The sequence below is a fragment of the Eschrichtius robustus genome, chromosome 16, assembly GCF_028021215.1.
Source record: "Eschrichtius robustus isolate mEscRob2 chromosome 16, mEscRob2.pri, whole genome shotgun sequence".
NCBI lineage: Eukaryota > Metazoa > Chordata > Mammalia > Artiodactyla > Eschrichtiidae > Eschrichtius > Eschrichtius robustus.
The window spans coordinates 38386278-38401864 of record NC_090839.1 but is presented as its reverse complement, the minus strand read 5'-3'; the positions used below and the strand labels follow the sequence as shown (position 1 = coordinate 38401864).

At 36.9% G+C, this 15587-nt stretch overlaps 1 protein-coding gene across 1 annotated transcript in view; it reads right to left on the bottom strand.

Moving 5' to 3' along the window:
• PLCB4 (phospholipase C beta 4) overlaps positions 1-15587 on the bottom strand; it is a 423084-nt gene that overhangs the window by 39194 nt on the left and 368303 nt on the right. The window contains exons 25-27 of the mRNA XM_068565571.1: positions 13158-13260; positions 10950-11114; positions 7973-8177 (exon numbers count right to left, since the gene is read on the bottom strand). Of these exons, the coding sequence (XP_068421672.1) occupies positions 7973-8177; positions 10950-11114; positions 13158-13260 (473 nt within the window). The remainder of the gene's footprint in view (positions 1-7972; positions 8178-10949; positions 11115-13157; positions 13261-15587) is intronic.

Genomic DNA, 15587 nt, shown 5'->3' with positions numbered 1-15587 from the left:
ACTGTGATAATCATTTCATGATGTATATAAATCAAATCATTATGCTGTACACCTTAAACTTACATAGCGCTGTACGTCAATTATATCTCAATACAACTGGAAGAAAAAATTATATAATATGCTTTTTAGATGTATTAGTTTATATCTGTAGAACTCTGAAAATTATCTTTAGTGAGTAGACAATGTTCCATTGAGTTTATGTATAAAACTACTCCCCACTGCTAGATATTTAGATGGACTTTCAATTTTTCTATAAAAGATGACTTTGCAAGGAATATGTTAGTGCAAAAAATGATTTCTTCATCATTTTTAAATCAGAAATTGGCAGTTCAGATATATAATATAACAACCTATATGCCTGATGGGCATTCCTAACAAACTTTGTTCCTAATAAGCTTTAAAATAGTTATGGAAGAATAATTAATGGAGAAAATGAGTATCGAGAAAATAAAGCAGAATCAAGAGGGCTCATTGGGTTGAACACTGCCTCCAAAGATTCATGTCTGCCCAGAACCTCAGAATGTGACCTTATTCATAAACAGGGCCTTTGCACATGTAATTAGTGAAGGTCTGAGATGAAACCATCCTGGATTAAGGCTGGTCCTAAATCCCATGACTAGTATGTTTATAAGAAGAGGACAGGACACACAGAGACAAAGAGAAGAAAGGCCAGGTGATGATGGAGGCAGATTGCAGTGATACAGCTACAAACCAAGGAACACTAAGGGCTGCGGGCAGCCACCAGGAGGGTCTGGGAAGAGGAAAGGAAGGATTTTCCTAAGAGTCTCCAGAGGGAGCATGGTCCTGCTGACTGCTTGATTTCAAACTTTTAGCTTTCAGAACTGTGAGAGAATAAACGTTTCTGTTGTTTCAAGTCTACCAGTCTTACTTATTTATACTTTTTAAAAATACCAACTATTTTGGGGTTTAGTGCCATTTCCAAAATGCTGGTCTCCTGATGAAGAATTTCCATGTATACTCCTGTTTTTCTCCTCCCTCCTTCCTGCCCGTGTTTTCTCACTTCTATATAGAGTTGAAAGCATCAATTTAGGTATCCCCAAGAACTGCAAAGAAGATGGCGGTTCCTTAGTACAGACTTCCAGATACTTATTGGCTTTTTAGGAGAACTCTGGGTTTTGTTTGTTTGCTTGTTTGTTTAACCACTGTTTTTCAAGGCACGTGGGTGCCTCAGTGGTGAGCACCAACCATGGCACCTGTGACACCCTCCCCTCCCTCCGTGTGCTCACTCCTGGCCCAGGTTCCCTTCCATTCCCCACTCTACAGTTTCTACTTCATCAACAGGTAAAGGCAGCAGAAAAATACATGTTCCCTGTTGGCTTCAAAGTGATGCTAGTAAAGATCAACGAATTCTATAACTATGATTTTGGATTAGCTCTTTTAGCTTCTACCAAATGATTGATCATTTCCCAAACTGCATTTCCAGTAATGCTAGAAGATACAGAAGGTTCAGAGGCCAGAAGATCTTGTGGTTGAATAAGATTGGGAAATGCTCACGTCTCCCCTTTTCTCAGACATTCACAGAGCATCTCAAGGAACTATGCAATAAATACATGTATAAATTCACTTAGCCTAGCAACTCCCAATGTATTTCACCATAATCCATTCTGCTCCCTTCCCACTAGAGCTTTTCTTCTTGGTGTTCTAACTAATATTTTCTGTAGTTCAGAAGAGGTCATAAAAATGGATATTACTGCTATGTGAATCGGTTTTTCAACAAATATTTGATATAAAGAATGAGACATTTTAGCATCCACGAAGGACAGGACAAAATGGTAAATCTTTAAATTGTATTGGGAAATTCTGAGGTCATACCCCACAAATGGCATATTAATAAAGGTTGCTCCTCCTCTGGAACCATCTGATGTAAGAAATGGCCAGTTATCTTTGCAAAGAGGTTGGAAAGCAACCCTGTGAAGATACCGGGCAAGTGAACAAGAAACACCCCCACCCCATGCTGTATCTTTAATCATAAGGGGGGCAGAAAGGGGAATTGGGCGAATAAACAAAGAACCACTTCGTCTTTGCTGACATAAAATTAGCCTAGTTGTAGAAGAGAGATAATCTATAGCTGCGGAAGCAGTGATAAGCATTGCTCAAGGGACAAGGGAAAAGTGGCTCATGAAACACAGCTTGTAGTGACACAAATATCACACTGGTGATCCATGAACTCTGGAAGCATGGCTTTGACTCTCTTATTTGTTCTCCTCACTACCACTCAGTAATGATAAAAGAAATACAAACAATAAAAACCATCAAAGCAACAGTGGGCGGGAAAAAAGAAATACTGACACTCATTTAATTGTCATCAGCTTTGGAACCGTCTCCCATCACCAACAGCAGTGGCTAACAGTGGCAAAGTTGCTGCAATAGGTAAAAGCCATTGTCAGTGGTGTCTGCACCTACAGAAAAAGCAGCAAAGACAACCCAGCACATTGAGTCTCACTGGATTTGACAAATGAAAATGCACCTTAGCACCCAACCTAGTACTTCTACTGTGTGTGCGTGTGTGTGGAAGTGAACGAGAGGACTGTTTTACTCTATGTTCAGTAGAAAACTAATATTACAAAAAATTAAACTCAGGCTTGATTCATGCCTAGTCATTCTTCTTCTAAATGTTACCATTTTTTTTTTTCACGTTCAAGTTTAGATTCTGAGAGCTGAGAGACTTCATCTCTGTTCTTCAGCCCAGAGATACTTTACATCTAGGCAGCTCAGGAACAGAAAGATCTATGAAGAGTTCAGAATCTTCCAGAATCATCTTTGTTTGCTTATCTCTTTGTGTATCTTGGGAGTTGTTATAGTAACGAGAAGGAAAAGTGGAATTCCCTGCCTCTGTCTCCCGAGGGGGTGAGGAATGAAAACAGGGAACTCACAGGAGTGGAACAGGGTCAGGGTGGAAAATACTGGTTCTGGACCTATCTCCTGTTCCGGAGGGAATGGGTCAGCTCAGAGTTCAAGGCGTCTAAAGAGTACCGCATGCAAGACAGTAGAAGTATTTTGAGTAATTGCAGAAGTACCTAGTTGCCTCATCAGTAGATATTCATCATCATATGGTGACCTCATAGCACAGAAGCTCAATAAATAAGTGACCAGAAGCTCCTGCAAAAGCCCAAGCCCTCCCTAAAGAACTGCCTTAACTTGGAAAAGCCATTTAAGGACATTTTTCTTATTGCTATAAAATGATACCACCCACCTGACATTACTGAGATTTAAAATACATTTAAAAATCATGTAGAATACAGAGTTGCTGGTGCTTAAAGACAATCATGGTAACATTATTAATACATTAGAATTCTGAAGCTTCTTAGTAAGCCCAGGATTAAGAGACTTTTCTTAGGATGATGAATTACTTATGACAAGATAACTTACTGCAGCCAATTAAAGGGTAAAGTTAGGGAGAAGAAAATAGAGCCAATTGAGTTTTCTTTAACTCATTAGAAATAAATAAAATGAAAAAAAAAATTAATGGAGGGCTGCTATGGTCAGGTACTATTCCAAGAGCTCATTTGATCTTCACTTATGAGGAGGGTACTACTGTTATCCCTGAGCTGCAATGAGGACACTAAAACAAAATGTTATGCTAAGTCATCCAAGGTTAGACAGCCACGGGGCTCCGTCAGTGTTCTTACGTACCTGTTATGTGGCCTCAATGAAATAGCATTCTATTGGGCCAAGAAAAATAGACAGTCTTTGAATCTCCAACCATTACATTCATAGAACTTTATCTAGACATTGAAATGTATATGAGACCACTTTGGAAATTAATAGAAAGAGATCTTATGAGTAAATTAAAATTTGATTTAAACAATTACTTAAGAAAAAGAGGAACAGCCCAATTTAAAACAAAATAAAACCAAACCAAAGGCACTAGAGTATTTTGCAGGCACAGGAATATGTGACAAAAAAAAAAAAAAAAAAATACAAAATGAGCTCAATCTGACTCATAATTGTAAATACGTGATTTGAAATGATGAGATGCCACTACCACAGTCCAGAAGTAATAAGTGGAGTCCTGCCATACTGGACAGGGAATTCTCTGTGATGTTCCTGGACGCTGTCCAATGTCATGGGGAAGCTCCACTAAACCTTCACCCCTACTCTCAGATAGTGGTTACACTATTAATGTTGGGTATGTATCCTTCTAGAATTTTTTATGCATTTTATGCACAAGTATAAACAGAGAGTTATAAGGCTTTTTGTAAATAATAATGAGATTGTTTTGCAATTTATTTTTTCACGCAGCAATATATCACTGTCATATTCCTATGTTCAAATACTGAGAGCCAAATTATTATTTTTAATGGCTATTAACGCAGTATTCTATAGACTGGCTGTAATGTATTTAACCAATCCCTAGCGATGGATTAGGTTGTTTCTAATCTTCTTTATACAAATAATGCTGCATGCCACTACAGTATAATTTAAAAAATTGTTTGCTTTTAACAATCTGATTAAAGAAATAATTCCTAGGGTAAGTATTTGGTGGACTCTAAAAGCTGGGACTTACTTAGCTTGGTCAGGCCTAAAAGGTCTTACTTCTGTAACTGGATATAAAATTATGGAGTGATTTTAGACAAACTGACCCACCTAAAAGCTGAGAAGACATAATTTACCAAATTACTTAGTGCCCTGACAATGAGAATATTTTCCTGAAGGTGCCCAAACTGTTCAAAAGGAACAGCACACTGTTCTTGCTGACTAACACTAGGTTTTGAGGACACATCCTCAAACAGGAACCAGATCTTTTCAGTTTTAATGCCAAACACACTGTATTTCAGCTTCTTCAGAATGAATCAGTAAGTCCAGCACTTTCCTTATCAAAGCCTTGGCCTGGGCTGCTTCCCTATCTGGAGAGAAATCCAGTCTACCTCTCTGCTGTGATGTATTATGCATCTTTCAAGGCCCAGACAGCTACTGAAACCTCCCTACTCTGATTAATCACTCCTTGGTTCAATGTTCCAAATACCATCTGGCTTCTGCCCTTGGGGCATTTATAGAACAGGTTACACTTATCTATGTATACATATATGCCTGCTTACGAAAATGTATATGAGTACAAGGTTGGAAAATTCTTGAGGTTAAGTGTACATGACTTTTTCAACTTTACATCTCTTACTCAGGCTATTCATAGAGTAGGTACTAAATAATTGTTGAAAATATCTATTCCTTTGAGAAAAAATATCTTAAATGAATACATGAATCGTATACCAGTTTTACTTTTTAAACTAGTAAATGCTAACAAAAGTTATGGCTCATACACTGCTGATGGGTTATTTGTCAACCTGTATCTAAAGCTTTAAATATGTATACACACTTTGATGCAACAAATCCATTTCAAAGAATTCATCTTCAGGAAACAATCACGAATATTTCCAAAGCTTTACATTTAGGGTTCTTAGATGCAATATTGTTTATAAGAAAGAAAAATAGAAATGACTTCAATGTTTCAATAACATGATAAATTATAAAATACATAAAATGGAATCTCATCTAGCCAATAAGAATAATTCATGACATGGAGAAAATACTCTCCATTATGTGAAAAAAAAATAAGTTTCTGAAATATGAATCCAACTGAGTATGCATAGTAAGATCCAATTTTATTAAAAATAAAATAAAGAGAAGAAATGAGATTGGGAGTAAAGGGACCAATATGGTAACAGAGTTCCCTCTGAGCAGTGGATTTATGAATGACCCTTTAAAAATTTTTTATGTTGTCAGAATCTTTTTCTGATACATATTGTACCTACTTTGCCTTTTACAGAATAAAACCTGCTAAACACATTTGTGGAATGAATATGAATTCATATTATCTCTCTTTAGCCACATAAAAATCTGATGATGTATATCGACCACTTTCTTCTTTTTTCCCCAGAAAATGCTGGAGTGCAGTGGTGTAGAATTTCATTTTGAACTCTTTCCTATAGAATCAACAAATATCAATGTTCTAGGCAACAGAGACTCTGTAGATTTCCTAATGTGCTGGCTCAGTACATAAATGTTCAGATCTGAATGTGGTTGGTTAGTTAAGCAGATGAAATACAAATGCATTTTGGAAATCAAGAGGCTGTAAAGAAGATCAGAAATGTGGAAAAAGTTCTCATATTCTTATTTTGTTACTTTCAGGTAAGTCCCTTAAATAAATCCTCATAATATCTGCCCTCGGTTTCTTCACATATAAAAGAAATGACTGATAAATCTGAAAATAACAGTCTTTGAATGTCACATCTGAGGTTAAGATGTCAACTGCAGAATCCCATCAAGGATAACGTAGTACAGAAATTTCTGATGCTTCTGATAGAAATACTACAATGACATTGTTAGGAAAGAACACTTGCAAGATGATTTTTGGAGATTTGAATCAATACTTACATAAATATTGACACTAGTAATAAGCCACATGATAAACACAGATATTTCTTCAGCATACACCTACATATGTTCACATCCATTCTGAACAGTTTCACATTTCTGGACTCTATGTAACGTGCTTGGCACAAAGTAGGAGCTCAACAAACTATACCTTTTCCTTTTCTATTCAAACAGCCCATTTCCCTGGAATAAATTAGAGTTTCATTTGAAAATGAACACATGTAAAGGCAAAACCTTTAAGTCTTCCAACATATTTGTTTATGCAACTATCTTTAAAATGTATTAGGTATTACGTACTGCCTGCTTCCTAAGTGCAAGTATGTGGAACCTGATTTAATCCATCTGCTGATGCCCCGTGGCCATCACATGCTCCTCAACACCCATGCAGATCTCCCTGGCTCTTTTCTGACCCGTTTACCCAGCCCCATAGCACCCCATCCCAGACTCTTCCATGTGCTCATATCTGTTACTCTGTGTTGCAGTTTCTAATAGACTTCCTTTTCCACGAAAAACAAAGGGAAGGAGGAAGGAATCTTTACTCTTGATTTCGCAACTGAAAAATCCTCGTGGCTGACTTTACTTTTTGAACCTGTAATCAGGTTGTTAAGGTTGAGCATTAGTTGCAGAAAATCTGCCCTCCAGAGAAGTCTGCATTGTTAAAAACACACAACAAAATAACCTAAAGTTCCCCAAACAAGACTGTGATGTATTCCAGTATAGCATAGAAACTAGATCTTCATCTAGAGCCAGATACATGTGTGTGCATATATGCCTTGTTATGTTATATATTGTAATGATGAGCACACACTTCATAAGGATGCTATGAGGGAGACAGTAGTGGTACCTTTACTCTACAGGCCAGGAAATGAGGGGTTTGAAAGGTGATGTCACTGTCTCATGGTCACTCAGCTAGCAGTGGAGAGTCAGGATTTGAACACTTGTTAATTTGATGTACTTTGTGTACTGTTTCCTGGTTCAATAGACTCTGAAAATATAGAGGATCTTTGTTTTCTTTTAATGTTCTTGGCACAGTTGGGGGTTATAAAAAAATAATATGTTTGGGTTTAAGCAAAATCCTATGACTTTGTCCAAAGGTGGTCTTTTATGGACTGATGACTGGATTTTGTGCGAAGATGAACTCTCCTGTGATTCGGAAAAAAAAAAATCCAGGCATGTTGATAGTTGAGTTCAATTTAAATCTTTTTAGTGAAACCAATTGACAAGATATCTAAGGTTTTACATCATTCATGTCTTTCCCCACTTTGAGTGATGGTGTAAATATATTTTTCACAAATGTATTTGTGAAAATTGAAGAACAACATAAAATTACAGTATTTTAAAATAAGAAAGAACCTTAAAGATAATCTAGACTTGCCCTTTCATTTCTTACTAGGGAACCTGAGGTTACTAATTATCCCTGATTTCTTCAATACTATAGGAGTTGGCAGCATTGTCAGCAAAATACTTTTTTAAACAATTGTTGAAATAGCTTATAATCGTGCAATTTAGGGGGAAATATATATACACACACACACACACACACACACACACACAAAAATATTCTAAAAGTTTAACTTACCTCCAAATCCATCAGGCACATATGTTTTAAGAACAATATTGCAGAAAATTGTTGGCAGTGATAAAGGTTTATTTCCCTCATTTCGAAGAGAAATGTGTCGATAGCCTGCCTGGAGGCCATCCAGTGGCAGAATCCTCTGGCCAATCAGCTTGTTGTTGTCATCATACACTGCAATTCTCAAGACTGCTAGGTCAGGGAGGATCACCTGCAAACAAGAAATGGTACTTTTCGTTGCTTTTTGGAACACAGCTCCCAAGAATTACAACTCTAGGAATCTGGGGTATATTCATACTGTTCGGAAAGGCTCCTTTATGGTGAAAATAAGCCAATGGTCAATTTGCATTCTTAAAGCATACTGTATAAGCTACAATGCCCAAGCCATTGAGAAAGGCAATTGGAACAGGTTGGAATTCATTTCCTGGAAATCATTTCCTGAAAATTTTAGATGGAATGAATGGATGTGAAAGATGACTACTCCAACCCTTGGCATCTTTCCCCGTCCCACCCATGTAATGGATGAGCAAAAGGAGACCCTGAGAAATAAAGTGACTTTCCTTTATGTCAGAGATGGTCAGTGACAGCTGGGCCTGGATACTGGGGTTCCTGATTTCTAATCCTGTGATCTGTCTACTACCTGGGCTGCTTCTGACATCAAGCTCTGGTTTTAAGAATATGGAAAGTATCTTTGAAGAAACACCTCATGTATAAAAGACAATCTACATATAAATTTAGATTTCCCCTTTTCCTTGCACACCTCAGTTTTTAACACATTTTGGGATATTAAATAGAGTAAGATGGGGCAGCTAGAAGCATTAACATATGGAATTCCCTGGCAGTCCAGGGGTTTGTACTCTGTGCTCTCACTGCCAAGGGCCCAGGTTCGATGCCTGGTCAGGGAACTAAAATCCCACAAGCTGTGCAGCACAACAAACAAAACAAACAAAAACAAAACAAAAAATCAACAACAACAAAACAAAACAACATTAACATATACCCAAGACATCTACTCTTGCCATCCCCAAACCGAATACATGGCCATAACATCTGAGCTCAGATAGCAGAAGCCCTATTCAGATATTAAAGAGCAACATGATAAAAAAAATCCGATGTTTTTAAATCAAGAATGCCTATTTATTGGCTATGAGCCGCTAAGATATCTCATCTGATTTGAGCACTATGTCTAAAGCTAGAGAATGAACTGGCTGCTTATTTATGCCTAGGGGTTATCATTTAATTCCAACTTCATGAAGATGAACAGGAGAAACCAAGATGAAATGCATCCAACTTCAGTCACTATGTTGTTCCTCACGTGGTGAATGGGGGCTTACCTTGTGAGATTAGCACAATGAACAAAAACAATACCAGCAAGAAGGAAAATAAAGTTAAAGCACTTGGTATCAATGAAAGGCAATGTATTGTAACTTCAGAACAGGGAAGGACTCAAAATTGGCATCTTGTTTCTGGGGCCAGTAATACTGCATGAAAAACCAAGTTTGATATTTCCCTATGCATCAAAAACAATGCCTGAAGCCAACTTTCTGAATTTCTAGAAATGTGTGTAGGGATTATTCATTATGCTCCAAAACACTGACCATACTGACAACAGATCCAGCTATAACAAATTGAAAAACATGGGAAGAAAAAAAAGACACATCACAGCTGTGTATGCAATTCACACTACACTTCGATTGTAGAAGAGAAGGTGAAAATGGGGGGAGGGTGTTGCATGGATAATGGTATTCACATAACAGGGAGCGCCTACATGTCAAAATGGCTTGATTTATTGAACTATATTGATCTTCTGTAATATGCTTTCTGTAAACAGGTTAGCCAATTCTGAGGTTGATAATCCCTATTTTTGTTAAGATAAAAAGCTGATTATCTGTGTTGCATGACATACATATGTCATGCAATACTTGGAAAACCTGTGCCTGAAGAAGAAGCAAGAAAGCATTTTGGTTGGATAACAGAACAAGTGAGAAAGAAACAGGCATTTTTGAGATAGGCACTGCCAATGCATGGATTTTTCAATACATCTTCCATTGATGAAAGAAAAACAACTGGAAAAAAATGGTTACAAGATTAAGGGCCTCCCCAGTGGTTCAGTGGTTAAGAATCCACCTGCCAATGCAGGGGACACGGGTTTGAGCCCTGGTCCAGGAAGATCCCACATGCCGTGGAGCAAGTAAGCCCATGTGCCACAACTACTGAGCCTGTGCTCTAGAGCCTGTGAGCCACAACTACTGAAGCCCGCTTGCCTAGAGCCCGTGCTCCGCAACAAGAGAAGCCACCACAATGAGAAGCCTACGCACCGTAACAAAGAGTAGCCCCCACTCGCCGCAAACAGAGAAAGCCTGCATGTAGCAACGAAGACCCAATGCAGCCAAAAATAAATAAATAAAACACATTTTTAAAAAATGTTTACAAGATTAAAAACTGCATCATTACGGAGAATGGTTGATTGGTCTTAGGATCAAGGTATAATAAGGATATAAAAACCAAAGACAAAAACAGCACATGACACACAAGACCTGTGGGTAGCAATGGGGACCACACTTTCTGGAGGCACAGGACAATACCAACTGACCCATTTAAGGACATTTATTGGCCTCAGTCTAGGTGTAACATCCTACCCATCCTCTTGGCTAAAGGAACAGTGCAAGTCACCAGCTGCCACAAGGGCAGGGAAGAGCTCTCCCACATGTGATGCTGTCCACCTGTGGGGCTCCCTCTGAGTAGACTGCTAACCTGGAGCTTGGGCACTGCCATGTGGGAGGTGGGCTCCTCCAAGGAGGAAGGAGAGCCAAGAGGAGGACAGGGACAAACTGAAACAACAATCATATGATGGCTGCAGAACTCATGCATTAGAAGAACACATTTAAGGTTGAATAACTGTCCCTATATCATGTAGTGTCTCTACACTAAAATGTGGTTCCCAACTTAGCAGAGTGAGTCTGACACATTGAAAATAACCTACCTTCCGAAATACAAAAGATTCTTCATTGTAAACTGGATTGAGTCCATTGTTCATCACCATGCGTGTTCGGAATTCCTTCCGGATAGTGTCGGTGGGCAACCCATACATATCCACTTCTACGTATGTGCCAATTTTTTTATCTGATAAGAACTGACCTGATATGACCTATAGAAATAGGATGAGAGAGAAGTAAAGTCAGTGTAACCATCAGTAGCAAAGAATAATCTGGAAGGAAGAGAGTCTCTGTTCATCTTTAGAAATTTTAATTATCTATGGAAATAATGTATTCATTCCTTATTAAACTAAAACATGGTTGAGCAAGCACTATATGCAAAAAACTGTTCTATTCTATCAGTTTTGCCTCTGAGAACTGCCTAGAAAAAGAAAGAGGGAACTATACATGAATTATCTATTACAAAAAAAATACTGTCCACAGCATCTTCACCTAAGTGCCCACACCTATGAAACGAAGCAATGGATTCAAATATGCCCTAAGGTCACTTCATAGCTCTGGAATTCTGTCACGCCACACTTTTACTGAATTCTTTCAAAAGTCTTGAGACACACAGAAAGAAAAGCAATGCTAAACTGATGTTGACAATCTTCATATAGGACAGTGCTATTTTTTGTAAAGACCAGTATTAAATTTTATCTATTTTAAAGCTATGGAGAGACTATTTGTCATTTATTTTCCAATGACTACAGCCATTTATTAGGTTTTTTCACGTTATCTAATAGCTAATAATTATGAAACAGTTTTTCGAGGTATAACTGACATAAAATAAACTGTACATGTTTAAAGTGTACAATGAGATCAGTTTTTACACATGAGCACATCTGTAAAACTATCACCACAATTAAGACAATAAATATTTCCAACAACTCCCAAAGTTCCTTTGTGCCCTTTTGTAATCCATCCCTTCTTCCATCTCTGTCTAGAGGAAACAACTGATTTACTTTCTGTTACTATACATTAGTTTGCATTTTCTAGAATTTAGTATAAGTGAAATCATATAGTAGATATCTTTTCATTTATAAGCTTTATTTTTTATAGCTGTTTTTGCTTCACAGCAAAGTTGAGAAGAAAGTACAGAGTTCTCATATACCCCTGTCCCCACACCCACCACTTCCCCCACTATGTGTATCTCACACCACAGTAGTATCCTCGTTACAATCAGTGAACCTACATTGACACTTCATTATCATCCAAAGTCCATAGTTTACATTTAGGGTTTACTCTTGGTGTTGAACATTCTATGGATTTGGAAAAATGTATAATGACACGTATCTACCATTGTAGTATCATACAGAATAGTTTCACTGCCCTAAAATCCCTTGTGCTCTGCCTGCTAATCCCTCCCCCCAACTCCTGATCTTTTTTACCATCTCCATAGTTTTGCCTTTTTCCGGAATGTCATATAGTTGGAATCATACAGTGTGTCACTTTTTCAGACTGGTTTCTTTCACTTAGTAATGTACATTTAAATTTCATCCATGTCTTTTCATGACTCAATAGCTCATTTCTTTTTCGAGCTAAATAATATTCCGCTGTCTGGATGTGCCACTGATTATTTATCCATTCACCTACTAAATGGCACCTTGGTTACTTTCAAAATTTTGTCAATTATGAATAAAGCTGCTAAAAACATCCCTGTTAAGTTTTTGTGTGGACATAAGTTTTCAATTCATTTGGGTAAATAACAAGGAATACAACTTGCTGGATCATATGGTAAGAGTATGTTGAGTTTTGTAAGAAACTGCCAAACTGTTTTCCAAAGTGGTTTTATCATTTTGCATTCCCATCATCAATGGCCAAGAGTTCCCGTTGCTCCACAGACTCTACTAGATACTTTTTGATCTGGTGTTTTTCATTAAAAGCAGTAATAATGTCACTAGTAGAAAAACTTGTTTCTCAAGAAAAAAAGAAAGAATTTTAAAATCAAAGTTGAGAGCCACACACGGATCTTGCAACTTGAGATTAATTTTTTTTTTTTTTTTTTTAATTTGGCTGCACCGGGTCTTAGTGGGCACGTGGGTTCTTAGCTGTGGCATGTGGGATCTAGTTCCAGGCACTGGGAGCACGGAGTCTTAACCACTGGACCACCAGGGAAGTCCCAACATTAAATATTTTAGTTGTAATTTCTTAAGACTTTTCCAAGACCACCTGCATATACATTTATACTATTCTGTGAAAAGCAAGCACCTTACCTGCACTGAGCAAGTGGCTGCAATAACCCCATCAACAGGTGTTTCAGAGAAGGGATCAAATGTTCGATCAGGCCGTCTCATGAAATCTGGTTTGAGAAGGTACCTGATGGGACAAAAGTGCAGAAGGAGTTTATTTTGTTAGTTACTTTTATGAAGACTAAGAAAACCACTATTCAAGATACTGAATACTTATTTATCCCCATTTCTAACTTAGGAGCTAGGCTTTTACGTAGAGGATCTCAAGGACTGAAGAGAATATCCCTGCCCTCTGGATAATCCTAATGAGGAGCAAGGAAGAGCAAATGTTCTCTAGATTCCAGGCTCTGGGACATCTATGACTTCCTGACACTACCATCTTCTCTGGAACTTGTTTATGTTCTTACATGCACAAAATAATAATGAAAAACCAACTAAATGAGCTATAGTTATCAAAATATAGGAAATATGTGATATTATTTATTGTTTGAATTAATGTATTAAATTATGGGATATAATGGCAAGTTTGATAACTACATAGTTTCAAAGTGCTGATAATCATAAAAATATTTTGAGAGATCTCTAACAAAAGTAATGAGATATCTGTGATTTATATTGGTGTCAGAGTCAGAGGTACCACTAACATTACTGTAGATTGTTGTCTATTTTCATAATCGAAGGAAATGTAAAGTTTCAGTTAGAGGTAGGTGAAGATAAAGATGTTATTATTTCTCCAATTCTAGCCAGGATAATTAGGTAAGAAAATGAAATAAAAAGGCATCCAGACTGGAAAGAAGTATTTAATACTATTTCTATTCTCAGATGATATGATCTTATATATAGAAAATCCTAAAGAATCCACTAAAAAGCTATTTGAACTAATAAACGAGTTCAGCAAGCTTACAGGGTACAAAATCAATATATAAAAATCAATTTTATTTCTATGCACCAAGCAATGAACAATCCAAAAATGAAATTAAGTAAACAATTCCATTTATAACAGAACCTAAAAGAATAAAATACTTAGGAATACATTTAACAAAATAAGTACATATACTTGGAAAACCACAAAACATTGTTGAAGAAAATTTTAAAAGAACTAAATAAATGGAAAGATATCTTGTGTTCATGGATCAGAAGGCTTAATATTGTTAAGATGGCGCTAGTCCCCAAACTGATATACAGATTCAATACAATCCCTATCAAAATCCCACCTGGCTTCTTTATAGAAATTGACAAGTTGATCCTAAAATTCAATTGGAAACTCAAGGACCAAGAATTCCCCAAACATTCTTGATAAAGAAGAACAAAGTAGGAGGTCTCATACTTCTCAATTTCAAAACTTTCTACAAATCAACAATAACCTAAGCATCTTGGTACTGGCAAAAAGATATATAAATCAATGAGATAGAATTGGGAGTCCAAAAATAAATTCATATCTATGCTAAACTGATTTTTGACAAGGATGCCAAGACTAATCAGTGAGGGAAAGAACAGTCTTTAAACAAATGATGCTAGGACAACTGGATAGCCACATGCAAAAGAATAAAATTAGTCCCTTCTTTCACATCATAAACAAAAATTAACTCAAAATGGATCAAAGACCTAAAAGTAAAAGCTATAACTATAATACTCTTAGAAGAAGACTTAGGGATAAATCTTTGTGACTTGGAATTTGACAATGGATTCTTAGACATAACACCAAAAGCACAAGCAACAAGCAAAAATATCAATACATAAACTTCACTTCATCATAAAGACTTTTACACTTCAAAGAACACTCTCAAGAAAGTGAAAAGACTAGTCATAGAATGAGGAAAATATTTGCAAATCATTTACCTGATAAGAGGCTTGTATCTAAAATATATGAAGAACAAATAACCCAGTTAAAAAATGGGCAAGTTATTTGAATAGACAGTTCTCCAAATAAGATATACAAATGGCCGGCAAGCACTTGAAAAGATGCTTAATATCATGAGTCATCAGAGAAACGCAAACCAGTACCACAATGAGATACCACTGCACACACACTAGGTTGGCTACAATAAAAAAAAAGTCAGATAATAGTAACTACGGACGAGGAGATGGAAAAATTGGAGCCTTCATACGACATTGCTGGTGGGAATGTAAAATGTTGCAGCCACTTTGGAAAACAGTCTGTAGTTTCTCAAACAGTTAAACATAGAGTTACCATATGACCCAGCGATTCTACTCTTAGGTATATACCCAAGAAAAGTGAAAACATCTGTCCACACAGAAACTTGTACGTGAATGTTCATAGTGGCATTATCTGTAATAACCAAAAGATAGAAACAATCCAAATGTCCATCAAAAGATGAATGGATATACAATATGAGGTATATCCATATAATGGAATATTATTCAGAAATAAAAAGAAATAAAGTACTGATACACACTACAACATAGGTGAACCTTGAAACCATTATGCTAAGT